Here is a 24,182-nt window from a genome sequence, read left to right as displayed (position 1 = left end):
TTTTTGATGGCAGTGACATGAAAACGCTGATAAAACAGATTTAATCCGCACAAGTGAGATATTTTTATTACTTTTGTTGGTTTACTTTTTTTGTAATAATAATTCATTTCGTAAAAGGTAGAGAAGGACTTAAAATTAATAATTTTAATTATGGAAAATACATTCCTTATGAAAACAATATTATCAACTTTAATTTTTCTCCTCAACTTCACTTTTTTTATTTTATTAAATTTTTTCTTAATTTAATCGACCTAAAATACTGATATCTGAAACATTATTAAAGGAATAACAAGAAGTACCAGAGAGAAGAATTATTGATATTCCTGTTATTTAAAAATGCTTTAAAACGACCTATGGTCGACATTACGTCTAGTTGTTTAACGTGAAGAAATGTGTAAAGAGAGTAAAAATATATTTTTATAGCTCGTTATATAAACCGCGTAAAACGCAAGAATTAAACGGCATTTAGGGACTTCTTTTTGTCGTTTAATGTTTAAAATTAATTGACCCACCCACGATCATATAAACAGGTCTCTCGATACTCATATACCTACATGATTATCTAAATAGATCTTGATGATTATATACCAAAGCCTAGGAAAAAACGTCCGAAAATTGAGTCGTAAAATATCAATATGGAAGGTTCTCGTTTTGCGCATGCGTAAAGTGCTATGAATGCTTTAGACAGAAACGGGAACATTCTATTCATCTTTATCTGCCTCGCAAAAATGTGGACTTTATTGACCTTCCGTGTTGATTTTTTATGATTAGACACGGTTCAATTTTCGGATGGTTTTCTCTAACGAATATCGAGACCTGTTTATATATTTGTTTATATTGATTTATCTCCAGAATGTCTCCGGATCTCCAGTACAATCATATTACGTTATCGCGAAAACTTGCCTTCAATATAGCCACATAAATTTAAATTTACTGACTGATTGTATATACGGATAGAAAAGTCTGCATTGTTCAGATATTTACCAAGAATGACCGAATAAGAAAAAGCCAGAGCTCGGGAAATAAAAAGCATTTCATCAAGTAACGTCCAGTTGAGAGCCGCATTGACAATTGTGGAACAAGTCACTTATAGTCTGTAAAGAAGTTTGGATTTTCTCGAGATCTTTTTCTTTAACAATCCATATAAACTTTTCTAAACGTTTTACCATCTCTTATGAGATATTTTTTTCGCGCGTGCTAGTTTCTAAGTACATACAATCTTGGAAAAAATCTTAGATTTGAACTACAAAACTTTCAATTTTCACGGACTCCGGTAAACAGAACGGTCTAGCGCACCATGGGCACCAACTCACTTACTCTTTTACCCTAAAACTGCAAACGTAACGTGACACCTAGTAACGCTCATATGAAACAGGTCTGGACACTCACTAGGGAAAACCATTCATCTTTTGATTCAAAAAATAGCAAGATGGAGAGTAAGAAAAAGTCTCGTTCTGTGAAACAAACAGAAATAGATAGAGTGAGTCTGTCATTGTGTGAAATATTCATAATATCTATGCATATGTATATACGCATTACGCTTGCGTAAAACAGGACCTTTTCTTGCTCTACATCTTGATTTTTTTCGACTCAAAAGATGAATGGTTCTATCAATGCTTTCAGTATCGAAGTGTCTATACTCCAGACGTGTTTATACGACCGTAGTCTCCAGTCGCCATAAGTTCCGATCAGTTTCGACGTTTTCGTGCCAAGTTTTGATTTAGTTGCTGTACAATAAAAAAAGCTTTGCGTGAATTGCATTTCAAAAGTGTAGCTGCTTCCTGGACATCCAGTCGTGAGTACTATCTTATTTCAACTACTTACATTGACATTCTTATTTTCGTTCTATACGTTTGGAAAAATGTTGGATATTGCCAAGCGAGTTTTTCGGATTAATGCGTTTAATATACACAAACTTCTTCTATATTTATTATGTTATCTTATCAGAAATTACTGTATTATCATAAATGCAATTTTGAAGGATATATTCTAACTAAATTTAAATTGATACGTCTTCAATAATCATGGCGATCACATTTGGATGCTTATGAGAACGTTCTCCTGGAGTTTACAAACTTCTATACTTAACGAAGGCATTTTGAAGTTTTCGTCAGCATCATTAACCTATTTAAGGAAAAATCATTTAATCCCTGTCTTTTTCTTTATTATTGTGTTTAATCTCGAATAGATTAATGCATTTTATTTGGTTCAATTCGACTTCTTACAAAGTTAATATATTGGATATTCTCTCTTTTTATATGCAAGTTTATATAGCACAATACTTTTGTGCACTATTTATATATTATGTAATAAGATGTATTTTCGATCACTCTGTATTTCATTTTGTGAAATATAATAAATATTGCAGTATGTTTGTTATTGGCTTTAGGTTATTTCCAACAACTACAGTTCTGATGTTTAAAACACATATCTGTTTTATATCATATGTTTTGTTGGATGTAATATCTTGGTGTATTACAATACTGTTTATATTCTTCTAAGTTAATGAATTTGAATGTTTATAAAAACATATTAATTATACATATTTAAAGCATATTTTTATATATTCTGAATGATATTTAATATAATAATTTTAATTCGATCTATTTCAAATCTATTTCTTTGTCCTTTAAATAATTTTACCGTACATCTATTGAAAAATATAACATAATTTTGGTTTTATATATAATTATTTTACATAACTTCAACTTTTAAAAGGTTTTATTTATACTTGATAAAGGAGAAAGCATAAATATTGGTTAAATGTGAAAAATATTTATATATATTCAGTATTAATATGAACCTAAATTTTTTAAAGAGTCTAGTTATTAGAGTAAATCTTTTTATCTATAGCTTCTTTTTACATATTACTGTGTATTAATGTTATATTGCATTTATATTGTCAGATATTTATTAGTTTTCATATATTATTTCATATATGTTACTTATAAATATGTTACTGATTTTAGATTCTTTTGCGAGATATTTTGTGAATGAGTATACCTTATCTATCAAAGAAATATATTGTACATATATCAGTATATAAGCAAATAATTGCATAATTATGAAATTTACATTGTTTGTATTTTAACAATGTATCTTATATCTACAAAATTTGTAATGTTTTGCATTTAGTAACTTTTTGTAAGATATGATAATCATCTTATAATTATTTACTAAATGCCGAAGATTAATAGACTGAACATTTAACTTATTATATTCTTATGTTAATGTATTTGTACAAATATTGGCGAATGTGTGTTTCTGATTTATACCGAACATATTTTGTATTATTTTATTGACTTGTAAGTATTCTGACGATGTGTAGTTCTCTCTACATCTATTTTACAAGTGTTTCTATTTCTTTGATCCTCTATATTTTACCTATTACAAAACAATAAAATCACTATTGAAATTTAAGAAATAAGTTTCTACATATTTTATTACTGTGGCGATTAAGAAAATTTTAGGTAATTTGTAACACATGGTTGAAACACATTTTATATTTATATACATAGTTTTAACTTTTATATTTTCGTAAAACTGCCTTAATATTGACTAAAACACAGATATTTTTAAACTGCTGTATGTATAATTTTTATTAATATGTTTAATTAATAATTCCTGAGACATTTTTTCATTTATGTATGATTGGTGATTGTACCATAAAAGGAAAACAAATAACTGAATAGAGATTTTTACTATATTTTATACACGTATGTGGTGGTAACTCTATAACAATTTTCTTTGAATATAAAATAGCGTCCAAACGGACTGCGGCCCTTAAAACAGTTTGGAATGCACTAGCAAACCATTTGCTAGAGTGAGAGAGATTTAAAAAATGCAAAATTGGAACCAATGGCAATTGTCAGCTGGTGCTGTTGCTACTCCAATGCCACAACCACCAGTTGGTTATGCTGTACCAGGAACAGATCCTACGGCTATGATGCAAGCATACATGCAGTATTATAATCAACCAGTAAGTATTTTATTAAATATCTCTATCTAATATATGAAAAAATAAATCTTGCATTAATTAATATATATGAAATTTTCTTTAAAAATTTGACATGTTAATTACAATTTTGTTAAAATATTGTCATATGTATTTATTTTCCATTTAACTAATGAATTTATCAATTTATTTAACATAATATATAAATATTTCTATATTATATAATATATGTAGCATACCACAATTATACTGTTTTATTAGGCACCTAGTGGGTATACAGCTGAACAATGGGCTGCAGCTCAACAACAAAACTGGGCTCAGTGGCAGCAATGGCAGCAACAATATCAGCAATGGCAAGCACAGTATGGGGAGAAGGTATGTAAAAGGCATAAATAACACAAAAATGTATTCATTCATTAATTCAATTTTGAACTTTGTTTCAGTACCAAGAAACAATGAAACACATGTCAGCCCAGAACATGAGCTTAGCTAATCAGGTGTCACAGTTACCAATCGTACAACCTCCACCACCTCTTCCAAAAGAGGATACAAAACCGCCATTACCTCCTAATAATATGAACACATATCAATTTACAAGCATGCCTCCTCCACATCAAAACAATCTTCCATTATTTCCCGTTAAACAAAACGCGAATACACCAATACAACAAACAAGTATACAAAACTGTCCTCAAAATCCCCCTTTACCTCCAAATCAGCCACCATTACCTCCTGAAAATAACAATAGTAGTAAAGAAAATAATAGTTTAAATGGTAAACGCAGTAATAGTATCGGTAGTGAATCTAATAGTGCTAAAAAGTTAAAAATCGAAGATGAAGAATTAACTGAAGCCGAGAAAACATTTGACGCTCAGTTTAAACAGTGGGAGGAGCAGTTTAATAAGTGGAAACAGCAAAATGCTAATCATCCAGACAAGGTAAGTATTATTACAATTATTATCACATATCAGCTACGGAGAAAATCAGATATGATGATTGAAACATCAGTAAGTGATTTACTGCTAGTTCTAGTTTTATTCGAAAAGGGATTATTTTATTATAGACCCAATACAAACAATATGAAGCTAAATGGACATCCTGGCGAGAGAAGCTTATCGAACGACGTGAACAAATGCGTAGGAAACGCGAGCAACAAAAGCAAACTGTTGTTAAAGTAGATGTTGAAAAGAATAAAGGCTCGTCTGGTGATGATAAGATACTGAACATTCTATCCAGTACAGAAAATCAAGGATTAATCAACAATTTATTGGGTATTGGAAAAACTCTTGGCTTAACTGGAAAGCAGAGTATTAACGTACCTCCACCGCCACCGCCGCCACCAGCAACAGAGACAGTAGCGTCTAACATTCAAACGGCAACTTCCTCCCAAGTATCACAGTCGTCGACAACTCAGCTACCAGTCATGAACATGATGTCTTCTAATATGACTTCGTCACCTTGGAATTCTCAACAATGGACAGCACAGTATAATGCAGGCGTGAACGTATCGAATTTCTCTAACTTCCAAACTATGACTGGAGTACCTCCACCTCCATTCAATATGCCACCAACTCAAATGCCTCCACCAAACTTTACACAACCGCCGCCGAATTTTCCAGCTATACCAAACTTTTCACAACCACCGCCAGGTTTTGTTAGCAACGACTCACGACAGAATCACAACGTACGACCGCCAGTTCCACCCAACATGCAAGGAAGGCCTCCTTCATTCGGAATGAATACTGGTAAAGGTCCAGATAATAATTTGGTACACAACGAACGTCAAAATCAACCTGGTTCTATGAATAACTTTGACTCAGTAGGTCATCAGGGTAATTTCGGTATAAATGATGCTGGGCATCAAAAGGAAGGCATACCAGCAGAACGTTTTGGTCCAGATAGTATAAATGATCAACAAGGTAATCAATTTCGCAATGATATGTTTGGTCAACGAAATGAAAATTATAAATTAAACGATGAACGAGCATCTGAAGCCGAACAATTTAGAAGAGAAGATAGGAACTATCAAGAACACGGAAATAATCAGTTCAATCAACAGAAAATGAACTTTAACAACGATAGATTTGCTTCTGGAAACGATCGATTTGGGCCAGGAAACAATCGGTTTGGTCCAACGAATGATAGATTCGGACCTGGAAACGATCGGTTTGGGATGACAAATGATCGATTTGGACCTGGAGATAACAGATTCGTTGTTGGAAATGATAGATTTGGACCAGGAGGTGATAGGGTAGGACAAGGAACTGAACCTGTTAATGATCGTTTTGGAACAAACAATAATCGATTTGGTCCAAATAATGAACCTTATGGTCCTGGGGGTGATAGGTTTAATAGGAATAGTATGGATCGTTTTGACCAAAAAGACGATAATAGACGTGATAGTTTTCCAAATGTTCCAAGGGGTTTCAGTAGGAATAATCAATTTGAACCACCAGATAAATTTGCTCCAGAACTAAAGAAGCTTATGGAAAAAAGGAGAGCAGCGATGGACGTATTCAAACCAAGCTATTTTGATTCTGATAAAAGTAGCAGCGTTGGTTCACTGAGTGAAAGCTTTAAGAAGATTACAGGTGATTCTCCATTCATGAAATCTGCTGGAAACCAAAATTTGGGACCTCGTGGATCTTCTAACTTTGGACCAGGCGCACCTGGTAATTTCAGAATACCTGGAGATTTTAAGCTTCATGGAAATTCTGACTTTGGACCCCGTGCTCTTCTAGGAATTGTACGCAACAATTCGTTCGATTCGCGGGATTCATTCAAAGGATCGAATTCTAGTTCACAACAAATGCAAGATCTTATGCATACCGAACCTAGATTGGAAATGGGGAATGTCGGAAACGACACGAATGTGAAGAACGAAGTTAAAAATGAATCTACTATTGCAGTAGAACAAGTTGCGGTAAATAATTCGAAATCGACTGAACAAAACGTCGATAATACACAAAAAGACAGTTCTGAGAATTATTCAATACAGAAAGACATTCCATTATTAGAAAAACCACCTTGGGTTAACGCTCAACTTCCTGAAGATAGCTTATTGCAGAAGGATAGTATTAAGGAGGAAGAAATTCCGTCTACAAACTATAGCTCTTCAGAACAGGATCCACAGAATGGTTTCAAAGAACAAACAGAGGTAAAGCAAGAACTATCTAATAATGATAGTGAAAATACCGAGAAAAAACCTGAAGTGTTACCTTTTATGGGAGAAAATGATCTAAAACCTGAAGATTTAAATATGGAGCCACCGCCTGAATTACCCAATTTAGGTCCTGTTCTTACAGACACTAATGAACCTACTGATTCTGTACAAAGAACAGATGAACCATATGATGGAAAAGAGTCTTCCTTGAAATCATTTGTAAGTAACACTGAATCTTATGAACCAAGAGGACCTTTTGATTCTACATTTGGTCCAAGGGGAATGTCATTTAGACCAAGTACACCTTTTTTGAGTCCAAGAGGTCCTAACAATGTAAGATTTCCTATGTTTGAACCACCATTTAATTCTTCTGGTCCAAATCCGTACTCATTAGGTCCTCGTGGACCCAATGATGTACAATTTGGTCCAAGAGCTTTGAATGATGGGCAGTTTGACCCAAGATGCTCGAGCGATGGACAGTTTGGTCCAAGAGCTTCGAATAATGCGCAATTTGGTCCCCGAGGTCTTGGTGATGGACAATATGGCCCTCGAGGTACTGGTGATGGACAATTTGGTCCAAGAGCTCCCAATGATGGGCAGTTCGGTCAACGGGGTCCAAACGATGCACAATTTGGCCCAAGGGGACCTAATGATGGACAATTTGGCCCAAGGGGACTTAATGATGGACAATTTGGCCCTAGAAGTGTCAATGATGGAATGTTTGGACCAAGAGGTCCTAATGATGGACTATTTGGGACGAGAGGTCTCGTTGAAAATCAATTTGGATTAAGAGCTCCTAATAATGCACAGTTTGGACCTAGACCTTCGAATATTGGACAATTTGGCCCCAGATATGATGCTCAGTTAAGTTTAAGCAGACCTAATGATGGACAATTCGGTCCTAGGGGTACAAACGATGGTCAATTCGGGCCCCATGGGCCTAATAATAGACCATTTGATAATCGAGGTCCTTGCGATCAGTTTATGTCCAGAGGACTTAACGAAGGACAGCCAAGATTTTCAGGACTCAATGATAGACTTTTTGGTTCACGACGCAATGATCCACCTTATCAACGAAGTCCAGGTGGTTCGAAAGGTGCAAACGACGGACAGTTTCCAAATAGATTTAATGAAAAACAATTTGATAATTCTATTGATGGATGCTTTGGTTCACAGAGTTCTAATGATGCATATTTTGGTTCACGAGGTCCAATAGGTAGCTCAAATGACAGCTCTTTCTTATCTCGAGGTCAACCTGACAGATCTTTTGATAATCGACAACTTGATGTCAGAGGAATTGGAGAACTTAGATCAAAAGGACCAATTGATAATAATTCTGGTTCCAAGATACAGGGTACTTCAGAAATAAGTGGTGATGGTGGAGTATTCGCTAATAATGAGCAAATATCAATTGATGAAAGTATGCAACAGAGGCAATTCGATTCTAACGATGCGCAGAACGCAGTCTGGAGGCAATCATACTCTAAAAACAGCTTCGGAGATGTAGATCAAAGATCTGGAAGAAGCTATCTTGATAAATCCATGTTGCCTCAAAATGAATCATTTAATCAGAGTATAGCGAACGACATAGAACGACGATCTCCTAAGAATGGAAATAAATGTAATGTTCCTGATAAAAGATCAGAGAGAAATATTAACGATATAACGGTGAGTGATTACAAGACTGGATACGCAGAATCTTCATCAGGTTCTGATTATACAAAATTCGATAGCTCTAATATATACGTGAAACGACCTATGGATAACAGGCAAAGTCAAGTCAGGTGTTCAGCCGTGAAAGAATTTTGTATAGAGAAACAATTTAATTATAATCATAGCGGGGCTAGCAGCGACAAGAAATTTATCGAGCATATACCTGCTAAAGTAATAGATTATGCCCACACGTCCCGATCATCGAATCAAGATCACTTAACTCCTGTGCAATGTTTCGACTATGGACATGGCAATTTAAAACCACTAGTGCCAGAGCATGAAGTGTACCCAAAGAAAGATTTTAGAAATTGGGAGGAGAACGAACAGAATTTAAAAGATTATACAGAGAAAATCAGGAGGTACGAATGTTATGCGAACAAAGCAGAATCTAGACACCCTCGAGACTACAAACAAAGAAAAAATAGCGAAGAATTCATAGATGATAGAAAACCTGAAAGGGAACGCAGAGAGAAGGAGGACTATAAAGCGAAAGAACGTGATGATAGGATATTTGATCATACGTCTGACAAAGATCAAGATAACCGCTATGATAAGAGTCCCATTAAAGGTAATTTGATGTTAAGTTGCAAAAATATGCAGTTTTTCATTTCAAGTATTATTATTGAAGTCTGTAAAAATATATTCAGAAAAAATACATAAGTATTTATTGGTATTTAGTTATTAAATTGTATAGACAATTTTATGTTTATTATCATTTTTCCCAAATGTAGAAAGAACGCGGGAAAGATGTGAATCGTCTCAAAAGGAAACGACTAAAGAGAATGACAAAGATGAAGACAGGTATAGTATAACAAATATATTATTTATAAATTTATCTGCGTACGTATATAAATAAAGTACCGTAAATTATTATTCATATTGTTTAACATTAATGTGAATTAATTACGTTTGAAAATATATAACTTTATTTAGATCGAAAGGAAATATAAACTGGCAGGAGAATTCGAACAAGAACGTCATAGATACAAAGCCATCAGAGACCAGGTATGTTTTTTTGATTACTAAATGCGTCCTAAATGTTTTAGTCTTTGAAATATTGTAAAATAAACGCTTTCATGACTTTTGTGTTCTTAAATTTACATTTCGATACACATTGGTGTCCATCTGTAGACATAATGTTTCTGATAAGTATTGCATTTTGCATAAAGTATGAAGACTTATTTATGCAAATTCATACCCTTTCTCTCTCTCTCTCTCTCTCGCTCTCTCTGTGTCTCTCTTTTTCTCTGTTTTTAAACTGCTAAAATGCAGTTGCAAAATGTCATTATACATACTTTTATTCATCGTGTCAATATTATTGGCACATAAAAATATTTCGAAAACCATTGGTTTTCTTCATTAACAATGTTATATATACATATATACATGTATTTTTATGTGGCTATATTATTAATGCCACTATATTGATTAATATTATGTAACCACATATTAAACCACGAAAATTTTATTTATACGCGTAATGCAAATGAAAACTATTTCTGAAAATTATTTATGCTTCTGCTATTTTGTAATATATATCATAAAATTTTTTAGAATTAAACGCACGGATCACATAGCGGCATAATACAAACACGTTTCATTTTAATCTGTTCGTATTATGTGCAAACATGTTTCTTGTGATTTAATTCATTTACTTTAATAAGATAACATGGAAAAATATTTGCTATTTTCAGGTGATGGCTATTTTTTAAAATAGCTTCCAGAAGGTTTCACTTATTTACTGTGTTTAATACAATTTTAAAACTTTTTAATATCGCAATACCTTGTGCAAAAAACATCAAATATAGCACATTTAAATTTGAATATACCAGTCCTTACTACTTACAATTATTTATCTCTATTGTTATTTATTTTCCATTATGTTGTACAAAAAGAGTTATTATATGTTCTTTATTCTATACTTAAAGATTATAAGTAGATTATATAAAAACCTTTTAAATAAGTTGACATTGTTTATTATAGTGTTACAGATGCTCAGCATAATGTGTTGGAATCTACACCAAAAACTTTGGAATTGGCAAAAACACCAAACTGCACAATGGTGGATGACTTATTGTGCCCTCCAGGTCGTCAGAACAGACCACCAAAAATAGCTATAATTTTAAGGGGTCCGCCAGGCAGTGGGAAATCTTTTGTGGCGAAACTTATTAAGGTAAAGTTATATTTATTAAGATATAATTTACTTTGTCTTATAAGTAACGATACAATTTCGAACATATCTTTTTATAGGACAAGGAAGTTGAACAAGGAGGTTCTGCACCACGAATATTAAGTCTTGATGATTATTTCTTGGTAGAAAAAGAGATAGAATCCACAGATGATAACGGAAAGAAAATTACGGTTAAGGTATAAAACAAATTATTATCTTTTAATTAAATTTAAAGTTTTATGCACAAATAAATTGCAGCACTTTTTGATTTAATAAACTTTACAGGAAATGGTCTATGAGTACGAGGAAGCAATGGAGCAAAGTTACATCACATCCCTTGTTAAAGCTTTTAAAAAGAATATTACCGATGGTTTCTTTAATTTCATTATATTGGATTGTATCAACGAAAAAATATCCGATTATGAAGAAATGTGGAGTTTTGCTAAAACAAAAGGGTTCAAAGTAAGTTTTCATTGCAGCATCAAAATTCGAATAAATGAGAACAGAGAACAGTTCTTTGTTAATATTTTCTTTACATAAATGTTTATAGGTGTATGTTTGTGAGATGGAAATGGATTTACAAATTTGTTTAAAAAGAAATATTCATAATCGTACAGAAGATGAAATAAATAGAATTATAGATTATTTTGAGCCAACTCCAAGTTATCATCAAAAATTGGATGTTAATTCTATGTTACAGGAACAAGCAATTGAAGAAGTATATTTTTTTTTATTAGTAGTATTGTATATTTATCTTTTCAGATTTATGTTAATTATTTACCTGATTTTAGGTTCATATGGAAGATACTGAAGAAACCCAGGAGAAATCTCCACAACAAAATGAAGATAGTCAAGATAGTCAAGATGATATTCAAGATACTATTGTAATTTACCAATTTCATACATATATATTTTTATAAATATTAGGTTCATGATATGTATATCATGTATATGTATATATACTTGTTATCCATTTATAGGGGGTTAGCAAGTGGGAACGTATGGAAGCAGAGGACAAACTAGGTACATTATTATATACTTTAAAAGATATTAATATATCTTACAAACAATTTATATCTTGTCTAACGTTATTATTATTATTATTATTATTATTATTATTATTATTATTATTATTATTTATTTAGTCCGTGCCTCTCGGCTTTGGACGAACTTTCAGTTTTCTTTACAGCTCTTTATTGCACTAATCGCATTCTTACCTCTAATCTAAAACTAATGCTTACGATCTATGTCTAACGTTATTAATTATATCAATTTAAAATAGATCGTTTGGATGGGCTTGCGAAAAAGAAAAATGAAGGAAAGGTGCAAACTATGAAAGATTTCCTTCAAGTTCCTGACTATTATAATATGGAAGATACTTCTGGCAAAAAACGTGTAAGTATATTTTTGTTTGATTTATTGATGAAATATATAGATGAATTTATCATGAACTGTTGGATTTGATAGGTACGTTGGGCAGATTTGGAAGAACGTAAAGAGCAAGAAAAAATGCGCGCTGTAGGATTTGTAGTCGGTCATACAAATTGGGATCGTATGATGGATCCCACAAAAGGAGGAAGCGCCTTAACACGCACAAAGTATATATGATTTAACTTTACCTCTAGGTTATCTAGAAAAAATTACAAAAATTGATATTATTCGCGTGTAAGTTCTAGTCTACAAATTTACACGATTATTTATTAAGACCCGAAAGAATGAATCTTTTTGCATTTTTACAAAGAACGAAGAATACTTCGTATTTAGAAATAAGATGTATGTAAAAGTGGAATTATAGAATTTACGATTAATTAAAGCTTATGTAAAAAGTTGTATTACATAACATCAGAAAGAGTGTTTATGTTGCAGTATTATTGATATCGTATAAAGACTGTTCTTTTAGCATAATTAAATTAAATGTTGCAATTAAATGTTACAATTTTATAAAATTTCTTACGAATCTGTTAACGTTGATATCTTTGCAAAGAAATACTCTTAAAATTCGGCAAATCTTACATTATTGTATTGACAATAATTTCAATGAAAAACATACAATGCCAAAGCATTACGTTTGTATCTATGTAATTATATATATGTTTGTATATGTATCCATAAATTGTTTTTTTCTTTTCCTTTTCGGAAAAGAATATTCAAATTTCATTTTAGAAATTGCGTATAAGGTGATGTATGAGCATCATTTTAATTTTCCTATAGTTTATAATGTGTATTTTTACAAATGTAAAAGATCTTTTTGTACATTTATACATGAACCGTATTTTTTCTGATCTAATTTTTTTTAATTATATAAAAATTTGCTAAAATCATGGATGTTGTTTTATTCTAAGCATTTAGAGTATCGTTGTTACTATAAGTGTTTTTTTTTTTAATATATATCTTTATACAGATATTAAATATTCAATGCCTTATATGATCATTATTATATTGCAGGTTTTTCTCACTATCATAATGACATATTTTTATTCGACTACAATAGTGTACAGAAGTGAACACGAGATGTCTTCAAACTTTCAAATTCTTCAGATGATGTATGGTTCTAATATAGCCTTATAGAAAATCTAGGCTAGTGTAAATCTTGTTAATTTATGTAAAGCATGCTGTAATTATTGTACATAATATTAATGAAATTGTTTTCACGATACATTTCTATATTTACTTCATGCATAATAATAATAATGTATAAGATAACACTGAAAGCTTAAATATACGTGATAATCGTACACTGCCCGTTCAGGATTGTAGCATTATGAAGATATACTCATCATTCGATTCAAAGAATAATTGTATCGATAAAGTAAAAAAGGAGAATAATAAATTGTAGAAAATTGTTTAATACTTTATAATTATTATTATAATTACATTAGATTTGTTTTTCGAAAATAGAAAAATGTTTTCTTGCAAATTTGTACGATATTGAATATTTAATAGAAAAAAATATGTACAAACATTCATATATGTATATATATAATTTTGATACTTTTCAATCACTTTTTAAATCAATATTTTGGACAAAAATGTTAAATTATTCTTTTTTTTATATGTATATATATATATATATATATATATATATATATAATATCGTATTTAAATTATTTTTGTAAGGAATGAAGCAATGTAAAAGTAATAATGAATAATTTTATGTATCTTTTATGTATTATGACAGTATAATGTTTATTAATAATAATAATACTTATTAATATTTAGTAGTAGTATAATATACTTCATATTATTGTGCATTTAATAATATTACATAATCAAGATTAAGGATTTTTAATATTCTAAATTTTAGTACATGTAAAACTTCATATATACACTTAAAATATGCGGGTCTTGCGTGTGGCGCCTTTTTGTGGCACTAACATGGCATTCCGTTGCAATGTACAGTTGCCTTAAAACTTCTCGATGTTTACGTTTCATCGTATCTTATAGTTTTTGTTCTAAGGTTTCTTGCAGTATCTGTCTGACGTGTACAAAAATCAAAGTGCACGATCGCCAGTAGGTTAGATTGTAACATCAAATCAAACATTTTTTTATTACTAAGAAATCGTATAATCATGCTCGACTTATTTACTATATTCAGTAAAGGTGGTATTGTTCTATGGTGTTTCCAAAGCACCTCGCAAATATTTGCTCCTAGTGTTAACGCTCTAATACGAAGTGTCATATTGCAAGTAAGTGTTGCTGTCAATGATATTTACTTTTTTGAATTTCGTTACGTCCATATGGAATACCATTAAAAGTTTGATCTTAATGTTGAAGAGGGATTAAATTCGAAAAAAGGAGTGCCTTCCATATTTAAATAATCGATCAATTAAACAATTAATATTTATCATAATGACATTTTGTATATTTTTTTTTGCAGGAACGTACGGGAAATCATACTTTTGAATACGATTCCTTACGGTTGCAGTATAAACTCGATAACGAGTTTGAGCTAGTGTTTGTTGTTGCATATCAAAAAATACTACAATTGTCGTATGTAGACAAATTTTTAAACGACATCCATTTAGAATTTAGAGATAGATTCAAAAATGAATTGGAGAACTCTAAGTGGTTTTACAATTTCGAATTTCAAAATAATTATGAGCATGTACTTGCTATGGCTGAACAATGGGCACGAACTCAGGCTAAGATACCTAAACAAATGCGTACTTTTGATGAAAGTCAAAAATCAAAAAAGACTGTTGCTAGTATGATTGAAAGGAAAGATGACAAAGATAATAAAAAACAGGGTATGTAATGAATGCAATTTGGAGATTTTATTCAATGTATCTTTTATTTATTTCAAATGCTTTGCCTTTAATAAGCTTAAGATATTACTAATTACTTTGTTTCTGTAGCTTAATGCTATCTGTATATTCTTTTTACATTATTATTGCTTTTTTATATTGGAAGGCTTAAAATGGTTTAGGTATAATTCTTTATATAATACGAGTAGTTCTATTATTTATGATTATAACCATTGCCAATGGTTTTTTGGAATAATCTAGAATTACTTTTTATTAGCCTTTTCATTTATTTTTTATTGTTGAATATTTTAAGCTGTTGAGGATATTTGTCTAGGATTTAATATAGAATCACAAGCAATTTTCATTTAGGTAGTAATATGTCCTTTCCAATGTGGGTATCACTAACAGGAAATGGGGATCTTCGCTTCTAGGTAAAAGGAAGACGGGAGTTAATACTAATAGAGATGATCAAAGTAAGTGATTTTGGATTTTACATACACACATAATCTGCTGCATAAATGAATTATATGTTACTGCTATGGATTAACAATATTAACAGTGATTGGGTCTATGAGAGAATTAATATCTTCCATGTTATAAGTTAAATATCCCCAATAATGAATTATTAAATTTTAAAACGATAATTAAATGTCTGTAACAGTTTGTTTATTTTCCTTTTTCTTTCTAGTAATTTTTAGTCTTTCATGTTCTGACCTTTATTTAATTCCACAGTGAAAATTCAAGAGGTCCCTAAACAGGATTTGTCAAACAATCAAGTAAATCATAACGGAGAAATGGATGAAGAAGTTTTAATAGCAAACCGTATGAAATTGGCTCAAAAAATGAATAATCAAAAGAAAAAAGTTGATAAACAGTGAGTTTCTTACATTTAGAAACAATAAATTTTGTATTATATGAAATAATATGCTATTGCTATACAATATTTATGTTTTATAGAAAAAGCCAAAAACCTGAGAAAGCTGGCAAGAAACCCCGTGTGTGGGAATTAGGTGGGACTATCAAAGATCTTGCTGCTTTGGAACGCACCAAAGATAAACCAGAAGAAAGTGGCGATTATGTGGGAGCTGATAAAACAGTATAAATCATTTATTTTTAATTAAATAATTATGTCTAATAATTTATTCATAATTAAAAAATGGAATTTTCAAAATTATCTCTTTAGTTAGTAGGCCAGATGAAAGGTGGCATTCGTGATATAGTAGTTGAAAGTGATTCCGAGGATGAGTCTGACGAAGAAATGGAGAATCCCAAACCCCAAGTACAAAAGAAAAGCAACAGTATGTTTTCAATGTTCAAGAGTTTGGTCGGTAATAAGTCTTTGAAACACGAGGATATGGCTCCGGTTCTGGAAAAATTAAAAGATCACTTGATTTCGAAAAACGTAGCAGCTGATATTGCTCAAAAATTGTGCGATTCTGTCGGTGTAAAGCTCGAAGGAAAAGTACTTGGTACGTTCGATAGCGTGACTAGTACCGTCAAAGCCACGCTGACCGACGCATTGGTGCAAATACTGTCTCCAAAGAGACGTGTGGATATTCTGCGAGACGCAATGGAAGCAAAAAAAAATAACAGACCTTATGTTATGACTTTCTGCGGCGTAAATGGGGTGGGAAAATCCACAAATCTAGCGAAAATTTGTTTTTGGCTTATAGAGAATAATTTTCGTGTGCTAATTGCAGCGTGTGATACATTTAGGTACCTTATTTATTTACCACAGTTCCTATTTCATTAATTTTTTATTTTAATATAGACGTGTTGTATTTTCAAATAATTTCATTTCAGAGCTGGTGCAGTTGAACAATTGAGAACTCACATGCGCCATTTGAATGCTCTTCATCCGCCAGAGAAGCATGAAAATCAATCTATGGTTCAACTGTATGAAAAAGGTTATGGAAAAGATGCTGCTGGTATTGCCATGGAAGCGATCCGTTTTGCTAAGGATCTGAAAATCGATGTAGTTTTGGTGGATACCGCGGGCAGAATGCAAGATAACGAACCATTAATGAGAGCCTTGACTAAGTTGATCAAAGTAAACGAACCAGATTTAGTACTCTTTGTTGGCGAAGCTCTTGTTGGAAACGAAGCTGTTGATCAATTGGTAAAATTTAATCAAGCACTAGCCGATCATAGTCAATCCACCAATCCTCATATCATTGATGGCATCGTGTTAACTAAATTTGATACAATCGATGATAAGGTGAATAGAATCTATCAACAGGATATAATTAAATATTTATTACGATATATTATTATACTGTTTATTGTTATTGGTTTTCAGGTAGGCGCGGCAATTTCTATGACGTATATTACTGGACAACCCATCGTTTTTGTTGGGACAGGGCAAACTTATACTGATTTGAAGTCATTAAACGCAAAAGCTGTGGTACATGCATTAATGAAGTAATTGTTGATTTGAATAATAAAAGATGATATTAAAATTATTATATAAAAAAAATTAATTAAAATTTCAATGGATTGTTATCAACTATTTCGTGGAATTAATTATCTCCATTATAATAATAATTACAATTATATACAAAAAGTTTAGCAAGAATAATATATTATCGTGTTTAAATACATATGTATTATTTTTTATCATCTTTCATCGATTTATATTGCTCTTATGATAAATTTTTTAATACGCTAGCGTTTAAACGACTCGGTAAATACTGCTATTCCTAGAATCGCTCGAATTCGTTATAAATGATTTATGATATAAATTTATGGTGTTTTCTAAGAAATATAAATAATGCGATTAAAAAAAGGAGATGGAATGCCATACATTCTTCGTATGCTTCGCTTTTCTTTCAACAATTATTTTATTTTGTATGCTCTGTCTGTAATATCGATTTTTCATTTTCCTGCCACTTGTTGAATACGTAGCATATAAATTGACTGTTCCTCTTGCAAGAATATTGTTGCACCGGTGAAAATGCGTCGTGTATGTGATGTTTAACAAATTGTTTAATAAATTTTACAAGTTTTCCTAAGTTCAGGGTTCCATTTTTGTCATTTATTTGCATTCACGTGCAAGCGTAATACTTTTGCTGTTGTTGATAACAAGGACTCGTCTCAGATATGGGCCATCGGTAATTGGTCGCCGCCATAGCTCTTGCCTTCCTTGATTTTCGACTCTTGCGAGGCTTCCTCTTCCAATTCCCAATGGGCTTCATCGTCGAACTTTTGCTCCTCGGAAATCGAACCGCAGATCGACATCCGCATCATTAAACCTACGCAAGAATTTATTTGTCCCAGTGCGATGTCGATATGATTTTAAAGCGAGCTATGTATAAATTTACATTTCTTTTCTGCATATCCTCTTCCAGAAGAAGAAAGAAATAAAAGAAAAAGAATAACACACAATGTCCTAGAGAATGTGACTACAATTAAAATTGAAAGAAAAGAAATGTAGAAACTTTTATAAATTTGCATTGTTGATTCCGTGAAATTGAGTAAATATTTAAATGGCAATCAATATTCTAATAACTGTTTATGCTCCTTCTTTTAATTCGAGAAAGATACAAGGAGGAGTTGTGCAATTTACTATTTTCAAAATATCACTTGGATTATCAATGAGAAACGATTACCTGTTACTAATCCTGAAACGATGGCGATTCCCACTGTAATTACTAGTACTAATAATTGATAGCCAGCCTGTTCCCCTGCTGTTCTGTTAAAACCAGCTGATATGCCATAATTGTCTCTCATCTCGGCCAACTTTGCTTCAGAGTTTGGTGCTCGCGCGGGGAAGATCTAACAAGAAGAAGCGAGATAAATTTTCTATGAAACAATATGCGAATTGAAAACCACTCGTAATTTTCAGCAAGTAGATTGCGAAAGTAAATTGCAAGTAAATTGCATAATTCTGAATCTTTCAGTAATAACGATAAACTTACATACGTAAATCATATTTTATACAATATCATTTTTATCAAAATCATTCAAGAATCATTCAACGTGCACATCATAATAACGACGTATTATTTTTTAGACGTTTGCCGCCGTCTAACTTTGAAGACAAATTTCAAATGTCGCTACTGTAGCGACATCCATCTTTGAAGAGAAATTTAAAATTTGTCTTCAAAGTCGGATGGCGGCAGTGTGACGGCTTTAAATATTTAATGCTTCGACTAATTAATAATGTCATGAGAAAAATATGCCGATCGCATAAAAAATTGATCAGTAGCTCGAGCTGAGTTATAGCAGATATTTGGATTGTACGTTTAGCCAGTGAAAATGTGAGTGAGAATGTGTAGACATCAGACGATATTTATATAGTAACTTGAAGTCACGTAGCTATCGGGTATCGAGTGTATGATTGCTTATAACGAGAGAATTTAGATGGCAAGTAATGATTGTGTTGAGAAATAGGAATATCGACAAGTACTGTGTCTTGAGAAATAGGAATATTGTTCCTAGAATAGCTAGTCACGGAATGGAGAACGTAATGGTGCCCTCTGGTATGGCACAGAGTATAGCACTTACTTCAGAACTTCCGACATATATGTATGCTTGCATACGCTCTTTATACTTACAGTGATTCGGTCACGCAGTATTCTATATTCTAACATCAAAAATTTCCAATATACCAAAAGAAAAGGGAAGCATAGATCGAAATGTTAAAAATCATTCATAACCTCTCCTAACAACGTTTTGATAGAAGATACCAAGATTCACCGACACAGAGAATATAGAGCAAAGATCACTGCAATTGTCCCCTAGGATTTAGGTCGAAAGACTAAAGTTACGTTGGCCAGCGGACAACAACAACAGCCACGAGTTTCTTACGTTCACCTACCGGGATATCCGTTTCACAACCGATAGATTAAGCGATCTCCGAGGCTTTTCGTTCTCGTAGAATAGACAGAAGTTGGCCCCTATTCACCGGCTAGTCGCGTATTTAGCGTCCTTCCGCGAACTCAATTACCCGAAAGCCAGTCGCCAATTAATCCTTCGTTAAGGAGAGGAAACTTACGTACCTCGTAAAGGGAATAATCGTAAGAGGCTTCAGTGGCGAGGCCTGCCATCAGTGCGCCAAAGATACCACCTAAAACGCCGGGCATGCCGTGGAGATTGTGCACACCGCACGTGTCATGAATCCTCAGACGTTTTTGGATCAGTGGCTGGAAGAAAAAGTGGAAGAATCGTGACCAAAAGCCTAGAAATTGCAAGTTTGAAGGAGATTACTGTAACTGGTGAGTCAAGCCATTCCTCATTTTTTTCAATTTGATTTTTCTACTGATACCGAAGGCACGATGGTAAAAGTTGATACAATGAGATTATAATGAATAGGTAAATTTGAAAATTCTTTTATCGTACATGAAAAGAAGATAAAATTCGTATATGTTTAGGCATAAGATTGCTTGTTGTATTGTTCGTGAATAGGTTATGTAGTAGTTGAAAGAATCGATACAATCAAGGTGTTAAATTTGCAAATTCTTTTATCGAAAAGCAATGAGAAAAAGTATGATTTTTACATATTTAAGCACAAGATTGCTTATATTTTTTACAAATATGTGCTATAGTATTTAAACCGTGAACAATTCCAATTTGAAATCAGTCGCATGGTTTCCGAAAAATTGAACATTGCATTAAGCATACAGCCGGTATTTTTGTATTTATCGAAACGTATCAGATTAATGCGAAGAATGAACAAGGGTTAAGAAGATAAATTGCAGGATGAAGTTAAAGTGGATGACTTCCGGGGAACGGCGGTTAGAATCGTGAGGGTTGATAGTAAGGATGAAGTCGAGGCTATAATTAGGGTATTGGGGTTGATGATGGGTGTAGATGAGAGGTAATGATTGGGCATTAATGGGGACAAGTGGGGGGTTTGAACTGATTCACGAAATAGTTCGTGAATTTTTCGTGCGATAAATTGGCCGTATAGTTATTTTTAGAGATATGCACTGTAAATTTTCTATCTGTGCAAAAATTTTATTCCGTTTCGTTACTGTTTCATTTACTTTTGTTTGTTATTCACATTTTTTATTGATATAAAAAATTACTTCTTTGTAAAGTGATTATAATTTCTTGAATGTTTCTCCACTTTTCTTTTTATCTGTTTTTTTAATTTCTCTTTACGATCATTCATCATCCTTCTCCAATTTCGTTCAACATCATCTTTGATCTTGTGTCGATCTTCTTCAATGGATGTTCAAAAATAGAATTTGATTTTTTTTTTCTGTTATTAGAATAAAATGTCGAATGTCATTTTAAACATATATTTAGCACATATTTTCTTTTACGGTCACTGTTCGAAGCAATTTGACAGTGGTTGACTAAATGGTCTTACATTTCCTCGATTTTCGTTTGTCGTTCTGCTGTGTGTTATCTCTGAATAAAATGCATTCAGTTTATTGGAAAACCAATTTGTTAATTTGTTTCCTGCATCAGCTGAACGCTTCCTCTCTTTTCTTTTTTTTTTTGTTACCATTCCTTGTTTTAGTTTTTTTTACTTAATATCGCTGTTTCCTTTGAACATGGGGCGCGCACTGTGTCGAAAAATGTTACTCTCGCGTAATTTTCATTTTTACAAAATTTAGGAGGACAAACTAAGGGAGAAAAAGTTGATGGAAAAAAATGTATCTCGTACGAAAATGTAGCATTCGTATATTTGTTGTTCTCGTCGTTTTTTCAATCAAAGTGAGAGACTAAAAAGAATCGTACCTATTACGTCCTTGTTCCTTTCTCTGTTTCTATTTATATTTTTTTCGCCAGAAGAACAGGAAAATTTAAGTTGGCAATTTGACTAACGTTTAATTAAAATGCATTTCGTTAGAGCAATCAGGGTTATTAATTTTTTCATGCATATTTTTTCAATTCCCCTTTATATTTTATTATACGTTGTTAATCGCTATTAACGCTAATAATAGTAACGCATTCGAAACGTACGATAATTGTTCCTCCTAAATTTCACGCAAATTCGCGACTACCTACACGTTTCCCAGATATGCTTATATTTACTGTTATGCTTTCCACTGACTGTTCTGTGGAAAGCATAGATCTACGCGAGCGTTAAACGGGCGAAAGATAACAAAACCGGAAAATCTAAGTGGATGATGCGTACCACGTTGAAAACAATTTAGTTTTAATTTTTTCTCCCCTTTTTTTTGTTTTTTTTCGTCGTTACGACTTTCACATACAAAATATTACTTCCATGTGCTTTATCGTTCTACTTGCAAAGATATTAGTCTCTTTTTACCTTTAACAAATGTTCATTTTATATTATCATTGTTACTTGTAAATTTTATTCATTATCTTTTAACGCTCTGTATAATACCATGATAATTTTTTGGTAGAAGATCCGCTTGTAACAAATTATTATTTTCTCTTTGATAAAGTTGGACTTTTTAGCCCGAGAGGAAATATCTCGTTAGTTTTGTATAAGTTAGAATTTCCAGATTATTTCTTCTGGATTATAGTATCCGATAAATTGGAGTTTTCGCAGAGGCGTTGAAACCTCTGTTACCTCTCTTAATTCATCTTAGTAATATCACGCGAAAGCATTAACTCTACTAATAACTAGACTAATTTCCAGGCAACTTTCAACGAAGAAATTTAGCATAGATGCGAGGAGATTTTCGTTGTAGAAAAAAATCGCTGATTAATACGATTAAACCGCGTTTGATCCGTACGTGTTCGGAAGTTCCACCGCGGAAGGAAAAGGGCGCGGAAATCAGAAGAACAAAGTACATAAAGAATATGGAATTAGCGAGCCGCGAAGGAAACCTCGCCGCATGAATCGCGCGGATGATTAAAAGAACTTCTGACGAAAGTTCTTCGCGATGATTATTCGTCTTCCGCGGATCTTGCAAAGTCAATACCGCCATCGCGCGTTTTCTCTATTCCGTTGTCGAGACTCAGGGCGAAAGGAAAGGGTTTAAACAATTTAAAGTCTGTGTTCCGCGCAAATTAAGGAACAATTGGTTAAATTACGTGATATCGATAGCTTGACTCTTTCTTCATTATTCTTATCTTTTATTGATCTTTTCTTTAGCCCCTTGTGCTATCCCTCTTCGGCATGTTTTAAGAGTATTTCAAACGTTATTTTTTAACGTTACAAATATTTATACAAAGCGCGTATTGTCGTATTATCAATGCGTGACAAGTATAAAACTTCATCGAAGAGTATAGTATTTACAAACGCTGTCGAGATTCTAAATATATTCGTTTCATGCTAAGGTTATTAGCGATACTAGTGTTTTAAAGTAAATTCGCCACCTAAAAGGTCAATGTAACATCGTTTTTCTGTACTTTGTAGGAAATTAGGAGGATGTTTGAAACTAAATCGAATTAGAAAACATAAACTTTCGAAGTCTGAAGAATTTTCAACGATAATTGCATCTCTTTATATTTACAACGCTTATTCGTATATTCTGTTTTTACATTTACTACATCCGTAAAATAAGTGCAACTTTGGAGAGGACAAAAGTTCTTAACTCAGTGAAAAACTGGATTTAGCGAGGAACATGGCGAGTAAAAAAAATTCTTTTCTCCTTTTGCGAAGTATTTTACGATCTAATTTAGAGAAAAACGATATAATCGCGGTGGGAACTTTACGATATGAAATCACGGCATTGACACAAGATTAACGAGAATCTGGCTACTGGACGGTAACGAAATACGAAAGTAACGTGATATAGGCTGTTGGAGGTAACCATCGAGGATAACCGACGTCAGAGCCGATCACGTGCCGGTAAATTTAATTTGCTCGCGATTCATAATCGTTTCCCGGGCTTCACGTGCACGTCGTTTCATCGACGAAACCCACTTTCCGCGAAATTTATGTTGCCCACGTATATGAACCTCGCGGGAACTTTCCCCGCCACTTTGGCAGCTTAAAAATTTCAGTCGACCTCGTCAACGCTTTGCACGGAGCTTCTACTATGATTATATCGAACGGGACCACTCACC

The 24,182-nt window shown here is 32.6% G+C and overlaps 3 protein-coding genes across 11 annotated transcripts in view; 2 read left to right on the top strand and 1 right to left on the bottom strand.

Moving 5' to 3' along the window:
* Positions 1-1,378: 1,378 nt before the first annotated feature.
* Positions 1,379-13,836, top strand: LOC122571001. Of its 2 annotated transcripts, XM_043734125.1 has the most exons (17): positions 1,379-1,480; positions 1,624-1,795; positions 3,763-3,979; positions 4,217-4,330; positions 4,399-4,893; positions 5,019-9,399; positions 9,563-9,632; positions 9,765-9,836; positions 10,815-11,004; positions 11,082-11,198; positions 11,287-11,463; positions 11,552-11,719; positions 11,793-11,885; positions 11,982-12,024; positions 12,284-12,396; positions 12,469-12,599; positions 13,447-13,836. In XM_043734125.1, the coding sequence occupies exons 3-17, from the start codon at positions 3,842-3,844 to the stop codon at positions 13,463-13,465; spliced, it is 6,321 nt and encodes a 2,106-aa protein (XP_043590060.1). In that variant the 5' UTR covers positions 1,379-1,480; positions 1,624-1,795; positions 3,763-3,841; the 3' UTR covers positions 13,466-13,836. The 2 variants fall into 2 exon arrangements, 1 of the variants encoding a protein (XP_043590060.1); XR_006317931.1 differs by lacking the exon at positions 1,379-1,480 and having other exon boundaries at positions 1,657-1,795; positions 12,469-12,666.
* A 625-nt stretch (positions 13,837-14,461) lies between these two features.
* Positions 14,462-18,256, top strand: LOC122571076 (signal recognition particle receptor subunit alpha homolog). 2 transcript variants are annotated; one of them, XM_043734333.1, is made up of 8 exons: positions 14,462-14,687; positions 14,879-15,248; positions 15,677-15,718; positions 15,978-16,119; positions 16,203-16,341; positions 16,429-16,961; positions 17,049-17,463; positions 17,545-18,256. In XM_043734333.1, exons 1-8 carry the CDS (start codon positions 14,571-14,573, stop codon positions 17,668-17,670), a joined length of 1,884 nt encoding a protein of 627 aa, XP_043590268.1. In that variant the 5' UTR covers positions 14,462-14,570; the 3' UTR covers positions 17,671-18,256. The 2 variants fall into 2 exon arrangements, with proteins under 2 accessions (XP_043590268.1, XP_043590269.1); XM_043734334.1 differs by lacking the exon at positions 15,677-15,718 and having other exon boundaries at positions 14,463-14,687.
* The window catches only part of LOC122571079 (ammonium transporter Rh type A), a 43,908-nt gene continuing 37,792 nt past the window's right edge, over positions 18,067-24,182 (bottom strand). For all 7 annotated transcript variants that reach the window (XM_043734343.1, XM_043734342.1, XM_043734339.1 and 4 more), the window contains 3 exons: positions 20,246-20,389; positions 18,854-19,019; positions 18,067-18,496 (listed from right to left, as the gene is read on the bottom strand). In XM_043734343.1, the coding sequence (XP_043590278.1) occupies positions 18,339-18,496; positions 18,854-19,019; positions 20,246-20,389 (468 nt within the window). In that variant the 3' untranslated portion in view covers positions 18,067-18,338. The remainder of the gene's footprint in view (positions 18,497-18,853; positions 19,020-20,245; positions 20,390-24,182) is intronic.

The sequence above is a fragment of the Bombus pyrosoma genome, linkage group LG9 (genome assembly GCF_014825855.1).
Source record: "Bombus pyrosoma isolate SC7728 linkage group LG9, ASM1482585v1, whole genome shotgun sequence".
NCBI classification, from domain to species: domain Eukaryota; kingdom Metazoa; phylum Arthropoda; class Insecta; order Hymenoptera; family Apidae; genus Bombus; species Bombus pyrosoma.
The sequence above is the reverse complement of the archived record's forward strand: the minus strand, read 5'-3'. Positions and strand labels throughout refer to the sequence as shown.

Excerpts from the sequence above, each read along its gene's own strand:
- LOC122571001 (XM_043734125.1), top strand. The coding sequence starts at position 3,842 with ATGCAAAATTGGAACCAATGGCAATTGTCAGCTGGTGCTGTTGCTACT. Across the intron at positions 9,400-9,562 it reads TGATAAGAGTCCCATTAAAG|AAAGAACGCGGGAAAGATGT; the intron begins GTAATTTGATGT and ends TCCCAAATGTAG. Across the intron at positions 12,397-12,468 it reads ATACTTCTGGCAAAAAACGT|GTACGTTGGGCAGATTTGGA; the intron begins GTAAGTATATTT and ends TGGATTTGATAG.
- LOC122571076 (XM_043734333.1), top strand. The coding sequence starts at position 14,571 with ATGCTCGACTTATTTACTATATTCAGTAAAGGTGGTATTGTTCTATGG. Across the intron at positions 15,249-15,676 it reads CAAAGATAATAAAAAACAGG|GTAAAAGGAAGACGGGAGTT; the intron begins GTATGTAATGAA and ends CTTCGCTTCTAG. Across the intron at positions 15,719-15,977 it reads TACTAATAGAGATGATCAAA|TGAAAATTCAAGAGGTCCCT; the intron begins GTAAGTGATTTT and ends TTAATTCCACAG.